The sequence below is a fragment of the Petromyzon marinus genome, chromosome 34 (genome assembly GCF_048934315.1).
Source record: "Petromyzon marinus isolate PM22_M1 ecotype Great Lakes invasive population chromosome 34, UKy_Petmar_22M1.pri1.0, whole genome shotgun sequence".
Lineage (NCBI taxonomy): Eukaryota > Metazoa > Chordata > Hyperoartia > Petromyzontiformes > Petromyzontidae > Petromyzon > Petromyzon marinus.
Window position 1 is genome coordinate 7736297 of NC_133700.1, and position 11426 is coordinate 7747722.

General features: G+C 51.2%; 1 protein-coding gene across 1 annotated transcript in view; it reads right to left on the reverse strand.

The window, feature by feature from the left end:
* LNPK (lunapark, ER junction formation factor) overlaps window positions 1-10727 on the reverse strand; it is a 28384-nt gene extending 17657 nt beyond the window's left edge. Inside the window, exons 1-3 of the mRNA XM_076071687.1 lie at window positions 10326-10727; window positions 3474-3515; window positions 35-222 (exon numbers count right to left, since the gene is read on the reverse strand). Coding sequence (XP_075927802.1) covers window positions 35-222; window positions 3474-3515; window positions 10326-10355 — 260 coding nt within the window. The 5' untranslated portion in view covers window positions 10356-10727. The remainder of the gene's footprint in view (window positions 1-34; window positions 223-3473; window positions 3516-10325) is intronic.
* Between the last annotated feature and the right edge of the window lie 699 nt (window positions 10728-11426).

Genomic DNA, 11426 nt, shown 5'->3' on the forward strand with positions numbered 1-11426 from the left:
AGTTAACATCTCGACCACGGCACGTGACACTCACAGGACGGGAAATAGGAGCAAGGGCAGTGCCGCGAAGACCCAGTCCGTCCACTCCTTGGGGAAACTCCAAAACCAGAGGAAGGCGGCCGCCACGATGTAGGCGGCCGACGAGTACAAGATGAGACGGCCGATCCACAGGCGCTGGAGGCGCTGCGTCCTCTCGCTGCGCTCCTCCAAGTCGGTCATGTCCTGAGCGCAAAGCGCGTGACAAAAAAAAACACAAAACGGGGGGGCAAGCGCACCGCCGCGTTTTTTGAGCCAAAGGCCGACCCCGCCTCCTTTCCCCGATGTGCGCAGTGGGTTACGCGACCCGTCGACTTATTCGTCCCGCGTTATTCACAGCAAAGCGTGACGGTTGAGCAGGCTTTCATAGCGATCGGTCGCAGCACCTTGGTGTTGATATGAAACTAAAACAATTGTTTTTTTTGGCTACGTACGGTTTCGAAAAGAAGTTCGACACACCTATGTACAAAAAAAAGGAGAGTCTGCAAAAAATTATTGAAGGCGTCTAAAGGCGGTGCACAATGCGGAGATGGAGCGACGAAATTGGTTGCTGCATGGATCGTTACAGCTGGCGGCGGAGGCTTGGGGAAGCCTTCATCCAGCAGTAGAGTGATCATGGCTGATAATGATGCATTATTTGACGTGTGATTGCATCGGCTATGCCCCCCCTCCAAACATAGAACTTAATCTAGGGATAAGAACATAATAGTATTGGAATGAAATATAAATGTTTATTAAAATCCTACCGGGAGAAGATAGGCTTGTGAATTTCAGCTATAATGTCATTAGCAGTTAGGAATAAAAGTGTAGTTTCATAGGCTCTCAGTGTATTATTAACATTTGGTCGTATTTTAACCACAGTGGGAATAGTGGTGCGGAGGTTATTGCATTGTCTGATGAGCTCGGTGATCTGAGTTTTATTCCAGGCCACGGGTGATGTCAGTGGTGAGTGATATTCGAACCGGTGCTGGAACGTCCTTTCACAAACCTGTACTGGCCAGCGTGGTGAAGTATGGTCAAGCAACACCTCGTAACCGACACAGTGCGGATGAGCCTTTATCCGAAAGTTTATCAACGCTTTCCCGTTGCGAGATGTCTGCAAGTTGCAGGTTGGGTGTCCCGTTCACCTCTCAATCTCGGAACGCGCGAGCGACTCAGCGTTAAATTTATTTAGAGAGGCAGAGAACCATACTCTTTGGTTCTATTCGGTAAAGTCACGTAGGTAAAAAAAACAATAAAAATAAAAATCACGACGTTTCGGCCACAACACAAGTGGCCTTCATCAGGTGAAGGGAGGGGACTGTCCAGAGGACAGCGTTGGAATGAAATCAGCCAAGCCCAGGTCGCGTCCTTTAAGCTGTGTGGGAGGAAACAAAGACGCCTTGACAAAGGAATTAGCATAAAAATGAGCATGATCTACGTAGGAGGTACATGGTGGACCATGATGGACCAGGCGCGGGGGGGAACATGATGGACCAGGCGCGGGGGGGACCATGATGGACCAGGCACGGGGGGAGGGGAGTTTACATAATGTTGGTGTGAAGGGAAATAAGCAGCTGTGAAAGTTTGGGATATCACCACTTTAAAAAATATACTGTACCATTGAAAATTAGTTTAATGTTTGGTTTGATTTAGAACATCTTTCCAATGATTGCTTAATTTGTAACCATCCTCTCGGTTGAAATTGTGTCTGTGTTTATAAATCTGAATTGCCTCGTGGACAAATCTCTGATAATAAATCTCTGATAATAACCCAAAGAAGAATAACCCGTGGGTTTGCAGAGAACCTTGGTATCGGAGAAAACTATATCGTGATCACCCACAGCGTTGTAACAGTGATCAGCTACGGCAGAAGAATTCGTTCTGCCGTGTTTCAAATCTGATTTTTTTATGTGACTTTACCGAACAGAACCAAAGAGCATGGATCCTTGCAGTCACGAAAGCTTCAAATCTAGAATAGGCAGAGAACCGTAGGGACACGACCGCACTCCAAGATTGCCAAGGCCAAAAATGTGCGACAGGCCCTCCCGCATGTTCTTGTGGGAGCCTTTCGGTACCGATAAGGTTATTTTATTTTAGTTTTTCTTCCAGTTTAGTTTTTCGTTGATGTAAACGTACGTCATCGAAACGAGAAAGGGTTCACTTCTGGGCACACATTTCTACAACTGGATGGACAGAGGCGGAGGGGGGGGGGGATGTAAAAATGTTGCCCCCCCACCTCGGGATATGGAATCAAGCCGGCGACCTCTGCATTGCAAGTGCGGTGTGAAAACCAATACGCCCCACACAGCAGCGATCCCGTTAAATATATTATTTCTTGTTATTACTTCATGTAACTTAGTTAATGCCAACTAACTGCCTTCATGTTTGGTAGCTCGGGACGTAATGCCGCAATGAACAATCTGAACCTCGTAAAAGATACTACAGAGTCTAATTAAGTGTATGCTTTACAGCAGAATGCCACGCTGTGTCACAGCATGAATGAGCAGAGGGTGGGAATCCAAACAGGCAATGACTTGCAACGTGGATTCGTGCCAGTTGAGCCGAGAGGCTGTGCAACCGCCCAATAATCTCAGCGTGGTCACGTGGATTCTGATTTGGTCTGATCCGTACATCATAGCTGTGTGCCAGACGCGCGGACATTGACAAAGGAAACAACTGATGTTCCCAAAAGAATGACGTTTTCATCAGTGTATATGTTTTACCTGCTATAGGTATATGGCTCAGAAATAATTACATTGACAGATAAAATGGAACATAACCACAAACGTGTGCATAGAAGCAAAAAGATCTTCGGGCGCCGCAGTGGCGAGATATTATCTCCCTCGCCTGCTAAGCAAGAAGTCATGGGTTCGATCCCGACCATGGAGATACCTGTATATTTGGAGTCCGCGTGTTCTCTCTCCCTGTGTTAGCGTGGATTTTTCTCCAGGTCCTCCGGTTATGTCCTCCACTTTTAGAAAATTTCGTTCATATTATTTGGCTGCTGCTATAAATTCCAACATGTGATGATACAAGCAAACTTCGATGAGCTATCACGTGTGGCCAGGTCACCTCTGTAAAAGAGCTAATCGCTCAGTTGGGCTTTACCCGGTAAATAAAATCCTTCGTTTAGTTTAGTACGCTTGGAATCACAGCAATAAGAGACCGTGGATCAGGACATCATCACAATGACTTCATAAAAGATAAATGGGCATTGGTAGCACATGCCGAGATGATGTGTGGGTGTAAGGCTGGTGATGGGAGCAGCAACTAAGGGAGATAACACAACCAATACGGTGATCTCCACAGAGATGGAGCGATGAGATGAGTTAATGTGCAGGAGCGATATGGATTGTGGCATCATAGGACCATGGTGGGGATGGTGATGCCATGGATAGGAAATGAAGAAGATGATGATGAAGATAGTTTGTGGTAAGTTCAATGAACCGGCTTACCTTTTCCAGTGTTTCTAACTGTTGTATGGTAGAAGGCTTGGCCTGAAACAACAAGATAAGTTTTAATGTACTGTGTTCATATCAATTCAAGTGTTTTACAATTTATATATTCTATGCCAGACTTCTACAAACTTTCACTGGTGATATATGACGCCTAAATAACTTTGTGCCCGAAATCATTGTTATACCAGATAGAGTATTTAATCATCCTTCTTTACGTTAATTTAAAGTACTTTACAATCCACAGATATCGCAAAAGGCCCAAAATGTCAACCGCAAAAACAGCAGCTATGCAAAACCTGATCGGCACATCAGCCCCAAGGCTAAGAGCAGGTTTGCTGGCAAGTGCATTTGTTGCATTACAGCAAAGCAGAGAGATTGTGGGATTAACCGGGAGAACGTGAAGGAATTTTGACATTGACAAGAACGAACTCGGATTAGAAAGGTACACCATAGATATCACCCAGGATCCGAGGTGGGGGCTGGACCCAGGTTTGGATATCACTCGCCAATGGTGTTATAGCCGTGACCGAATGAAACCTAGATCACTAGTTTCAATGGCACTGTGGCAGGATGTTTAACTTCCTCGCTTGGCATACAGGAGATCATGGGTTCGATCCCGACCCTGACGCCTGTATATTTGGAGTTTGCATGTTCTCCCAGTGGTCGCGTGGATTTTTCTCCAGATCCTCTGGTTTTTCCCTCCACATTTATAAACAACGTCGCGTTTGGAGTATTTGGCTGCTATAAATGTCCACGTGATCAGCCACTTCGTTGAGCTGTCAACTGCGGCCAGGTCGCTTCTGAAAAAGAGCTAAGTAGCTCAGTAGGCCTTACCTGGCAAGACAGGAATAGTCAAAAGAATAGTAACCATTGAGCCACCGTGCTCCTTCACAGCCATGGCAAGCATCAATAAATAATATGCATTCATTGACCTTATCACTCAAGGCTCATCCTCCTCATAATACTTTCTTGTGTCGTCTTTCCAAACCTTCCCAAGGGCTCAAGGGAACTCTCGCATAACCGTGGCAGGCCAAACATCAACACGACCTTCGGCGAAATCCAATAATTAAAACTGCTTCGGCGCCCGCCTTTGCCGTAATGACAGAAGTGACCGAGCGCGCTAAAATTGGTGTTGTTGCCAGGTCCAAAATATTGCCTTCTCGTACCCGATCAGCGTGGCTAAAAATGCTTGCAGCGATTGGTAAATATCAATTGAGGGCCAATTTAAAGTGATTGGGCCTTTCATTGCCACGGGCCGTACGGAATGAAGTCGAGGGCCGTATTTGGCCTAGGAGCCGGAAGTTTTCCACTCTTGCCCTACCCTCCTCACACGTGCCCCTGTACTTACCAAATCTTCCACTGCTCCCTTTTCCAAATGCCCCCCCCCCCGCCCCCACCTCCTGACAACAATAACTAATTTCCTGCAAATCCCCTTGCCTGCTCCACACCCACAAACTCACTAACCCAACCACTCACCCACCCACACCCCCGACCCACTCACCAACAACAACCGCCATTTACCACTAAGTGGCGGTGACGTCACCACGGCGCTTGTGCCAGGCTACGTGCATGTTAAGGACACGCGAAGTGTCGAACGCCCGTTGGCAGGTCACGCGACAGACCCCAGGTGCCATGGGTTGACTGACTGACAGATGATTGGCCAATGCACCACCTGTGCCCCCCTACTGTGCCAACAACACCCACCCACCCACTCACCAACACATCCACCCGCTCATCCACGAAGCAATTCACCACCCCACTCATCCACCTACTAACCCCACTCACTCCCTTCACCCACCCATCCACTATCTACCAACCCACTGACCCACCCAACCCAAACTCAGCACACACTCCCCCCCCCCCCACTTCTTTCATTTATAAATCCTCAACCACCTGCCGCCTGCTCGTCTAAAAACGTGACTCCGCGTGCTTGCTGGAAGGCGTTCAAAACGCCGCCAGGGTCAGTTGTGCGCTCTTGCCACCGACGCTAGGCTCTGCCCTAATCTGCCTTTCCCCGAGGGCAAAGCGATCGCCAAATTGTCCCCGATGTCCCGACGCCCGAGCACATCGTAAACGTGTCCAGCTCATGTGGGGTCCGCGCTGGCAAAGCGGAAGCGTGCCACGCTCGCTACACCGCGGGTGTGAAACGCCACAAAGCCCTACAACTGCGTTACAAGAGGCCACGCGGTATAACGGGGGTTGTCTGGAACCGGCAACGATCCGTCTGGTTGATGTGTGTCGCAGGGGCCAGTTGTTGAGAGATTGGGAGCCGGCGTGTTTCGTGTTTTGTTAACTATCTCGCCCGGTATATACAAGGAGATCGTGGGTTGGATCCCGACCCTTGACGCCTGTTGTATATTTGGAGTTTGCGTGTCTCTCTCTCTCTCTCTCTGCCCGTGGTCGTGCAGATTTTTCTCCGGGTATTCCCCTCCACATTTAGAAACAACATCACGCGTTTCGAGTATTTGGCTGCTATACATGTCCACATGGATAAGCCACTTCGGTGGGCAGTCATTTGTGGTCACGTCGCTTCTGAAAAAGAGCTATGTAGCTCAGTGGGGGACTTAAAAGGTAAAATAGAAAAAAATAGTCTAATAGTATAGTTTATAGTCTAATCTTTGAGTCGGTTTAAGTTTTAAGTGATTATTCAGGCTGCAGACGACCCGCGCTCTTACGCACCCTTCATTGTGCACGTTTGTTTAGTTGGCATCATCACATCAACATCTCTATGCCATTTACCATACATATTACCATAACCACCATGAGCAAACATCACCACCATACATAATTACCATACGTAGCAGCATAATTATCAACTCCACCATCACCACCATTCAGATAACATCAATACTGTACCAACAACAACCGCCTTTCGCCACTTAGTGGCATTAACGTCACCACGGCGCTTGTGCCAGGCTAGGTGCAATTTTCACCGTCATTACCACCATCACCAACATAATCACCACCATCACTATCACCAGCAGAAATTATTACCATCACAATCTTGCCAAACATCACCAGTTTCTATCGTTGCTATTTCCACCACGGTGCCATCACTACCTAAACATCATCACACATCACCAGCAGCATCGTAATTTCCCACCACCACCAACATCACAATAACCATCACCACCATTACAATCACCTCTGGGCGGTAAAACAAGGTACCACTTTGTGGACAAGTGGGTTAAACTCAAACCACATTTTTGACTGGAAAGCGCTTGCATCCTCGATGCAAAGACAAAGATCCCCCGTGTAGCCTTAACAGACTGTTGAGACCAGTGCTGTTAGCGAGTAGCAGCACCTATAAAGGCCGATGGGGTGGGGTGGCCAGCACCATGCCCGACCGCCTTTGTCTCCCCAGTGGCATTGTCTACTACACACCACACCGGGGTAGCGTATTCATTTGAGGCTGAGTCGACACAAAAAACAAAGATCCCCGTGTAGCCTTAACAGACTGTAGGGACACGTGCTGTTAGCGAGCACCTATGAAGGCCAGAACGGTACACGAGGGGGTGGGTAGCCAGCGCCACGCCCGACCGCCTTTGTCTCCCTAGTGGCGATGTTTACACACTGCACCAGGTACTCATATGAGTCTGAGTCGACCTAGGGGAGGCCCAGGACCGGTTCAGATAATCGTCACCGGTGTTGGCCGTGAGCGGGAATCGAACCCGGGTTGCCGGTTTCATAGCGCGGCGCGCTAACCGCTACACTACCACACTGACAGACACACAAACACACACTCACAGACACAACAACCGCCATTCGCCACTAAGTGGTGGTGACGTCACCACGGCGCTTGTGCCAGGCCATGTGCACCTTGAGGCCACGTGAAGTGTCGAACGCCCTATGGCAGGTCACGGGGCAGACCCAGGTGCCACGGGTCGACTGACTGAGATGACTGGCTGATGCACCACCTGTGCCCCCTACTGTGCCAACCTGCTGTGCTTTAGCCACCTGGCGCTCCATTCGTTGTTGTGAGCGTCGCTCCTCCGCCCTCCGTTGTTGTTGGAGGGCGATTGCCTCCAACTGCCCAGTAGCGTCCTTCACGAGCCTCCTCCACAGAGGCCGATCTTGACACCGCTGGTACCAGTCATCGGCAAGTCCACTCAGCTCCACGTCCTCCTGTACCACATTACTCCATCTCTTCTCTAGCCCATGCCGCGCCCGTTTAGCCCCCTCGATCCGGCCGAACAAAAGCTGTTTCGGCATGCGGTGGCTGGGCATGCGGGCTACATGACTCAGCTAACGCAGCCTTGCCTGCCGGAGAAGCTCATCGATGGGACCTTGCCCAGATCTTTCAAGGATTTGTGAGCTCCTCACACAATCCAGCCTGGTTAAACCCAGGATGGATCGTAGGCAGGCTAGCCTAAATGTTTCTAACCGGCGAATATGTTCCATTAAGGGGGTCCACGTTTCGCAAGCATAGAGGAGGGAATGACCGTGGCCGAGAATACCTGAAGCTTAGTACGGAGCGACAGACCAGGTAGCTTCCACACAGCGTTACACAACCGATGAAAAGATATTGCCGCTCGACTGATTCGGAGTGAGACCTCTGCTGTTAAACTGGAGCCGGTCATAAGCACACTGCCCAGGTATGGGAAACTCTCCACTCTCTCCACAACTGCCCCATCACCGATTGGGAGTTGTGGGGGTGGAGTGTCCGATGGTACAAAATACCCAGGCAGGTGCTTAGTTTTGGTGGGGCTGATGGTAAGGCCCCATCTCTTAGTGGCACGCTCCAGTCTCAGCAGCAGCATCTCCAACTCCTCCTCTGAATGAGCAGCTATTACCAAATCATCGGCATACATAACGTGGTTGAGCAATAGGGAGCCATCCCTTGACCGCACCCGGGCATCGATCAGCCTCCCATTATATCTGTACCAAATGGAGATTCCCCCGGTACAGCTATTGAAGGCTTCACGAACTACGTGGTCAAAATAGATGTTAAATAATGTGGGAGCCAGAGGACATCCCTGTCGCACCCCAAGGTGAACAGGGAATGGCTCTGACTCCCAGCCACCCGGGCCCGCTCGCCATCATGAAGGTCCTTAATGATCGTGAGCAGAGAGTTAGGGACTCCAAAAACACGAAGAACAACCCAGAGCCCAGGTCTAGTGATGGTATCATAGGCCTTGACCAGGTCAATAAAGCAGAGATGTAGGTCTTGCTGGAATTCCCTACACCTCTGCTGTAGCAGACGGACAGAAAATATGGCATCTGTGCAGGACCGCCCTTTCCTGAAACCGCATTGGGGCTCCGCAAGCCTCTCCTCAGCGTGCCTGGCAAGGCGATGTTGAATAATCCTTGCCAGGACCTTTCCAGGCACACTGAGGAGTGAGATGCCCCTGTAGTTGTTACAGTCTGTGCGGTCCACCCTTCTTAAAGAGGGGGACCACCACAGACACCCAACAGCCCCCCCCACACACACACAACACCCTCCCCACACACACACACACAACACCCCCCCCCCACACACAATACCCCCCCCCCACACACCAACACCCCCCACACACACACACAACACCCCCCACACACGCACAACACCCCCTACACACACACAACACCCCCTACACACACACAACACCCCCCACACACACACAATACCCCCACACACACACCCCCCACACACACACCCCCCACACACACACAATACCCCCCCACACACACAATACCCCCCCACACACACAATACCCCCCCACACACACAATACCCCCCCACACACACAATACCCCCCCACACACACACAACACCCCCCACACACGCACAACACCCCCCACACACACACAACACCCCCCACACACACACAACACCCCCCACACACACACAACACCCCCCACACACACACAACACCCCCCACACACACACAACACCCCCCACACACACACAACACCCCCCACACACACACAACACCCCCCACACACACACAACACCCCCCACACACACACAACACCCCCCACACACACACAACACCCCCCACACACACAATACCCCCACACACACAATACCCCCACACACACACCCCCCACACACACACCCCCCACACACACACACACACAACACCCCCACACACACACACAACACCCCCCACACACCCCCCCCCCCACACACAACACCCCCCCCACACAACACCCCCCCCCCCATACACAACACCCCCCCCCCCCCATACACAACACCCCCACACACAACACCCCCCCCCACACACACACACAACACTCCCCACACACACAACACCCCCACACACACAACACTCACACACAACACTCCCACACACACCCCCACACACACCCCCACACACACACAACACCCCCACACACACACAACACCCCCACACACACACACAACACACACACAACACTCCCCACACACACAACACCCCCACACACACAACACTCACACACAACACTCCCACACACACCCCCACACACACAACACCCCCACACACACACAACACCCCCACACACACAACACTCCCACACACACAACACTCCCCCACACACACACACAACACTCCCACACACACAACACTCCCCCACACACACACACAACACTCCCACACACACAACACTCCCCCACACACACAACACTCCCCCACACACACACACACAACACCCCCACACACACAACACTCACACACAACACTCCCACACACACCCCCACACACACAACACCCCCACACACACACAACACTCCCACACACACAACACCCCCACACACACCCCCACACACAATCGCAAAACACTCCCCCCCCTCCCCCCCCGGTCGCCGTTATTTCGTCGCCGATGGTTGTAACTTGAAAGCGTCAATTCGCGTCCGAAAGTTGCCCGAACGCAACAGCCTCCGGCTCACCCTTCTGAAGCGCGAGACGAGGACTCCCATAGCCGCCGTCGCCTGCTGCCTGTCGCCTGCCGCCTGTTGCCTGCTGCCTGTCGCCGACTGCCGCCGCTGTTAACAAGCGACTGGTGGTGGGGGGGTGGACGACACCCACACCACTACCACCACAGCGCTGGCAACACGAGAAAAAGGCCCAGGAGATATTTGTCAGGGCGGAGACGATTCGCCCGCGAAGATCTCTGGGCTCACTTCACGAACGAAGCAGAAGTTGTACGAACTGTAAAGGGGGTGGGTGGTTGGTGGTGGACGTGGTGGTGGTGGTGGTGGGATATTAACTTTGATTACAGTCCACACTGTACACAACGACGCAGGCGGGCGGGGGGGAGGCTTCAAGCGAATGGGCGCGGACTCGAGATTTTAAATTCCACTACGGATAGGCGGCGAGGTCTCCTGTCCCCGAAGCCGATTCGTCGGGGTGAGTTTAAACGACAGCCAATGGGGAGGGACAGTAGTGGGCAGGAGGTGTGATTGGTGGGGACGGCGCTCGATTTAGCCAATGGGGAGGCGCGGAATCGTACGCCTATGCACGTCAGTTGTGGGGAATTTGGTGTGTGTACGTCAGAGCCGTGGTGACGTCACGCGAGGGGTGTCTCACGCAGGCAGCCTCAGGGCCACGTGGAAATTAAAAAAAACCCGAATAATTTCGCACTGCTGCATTCGTCAATGACGCAATGCGTGCGTGGCCTTTTAAATTAAAACAATATATAACATAGGCGACGTTTAGGGCAATGGCCCATTAAAAAAGAAAATTCCATTTGAAAAAGGGTGAGTGCCCGAAACGTCGCTTATTTGACGTTTGATTTTAGGGCGGCCACAGTGTTACGCGCGAAGGATAGTTGCCCGAAACGTCGCCAATTATATATTTGCTTATTACTTAACAAGGATACAGTGTTACTTGAAAGACAATTAACAGAGACGTCGCGGTGGCTAGGAGATGTTGACTACCTCGCCTGGTATGCAGGAGGTCGTGGATTCGATCCCGACCCTGACGCCTGATGCTGTATATTTGGCGTTTGCGTGTCTCTCTCCCATTTAGAGACGTGCGTTTAGAATATT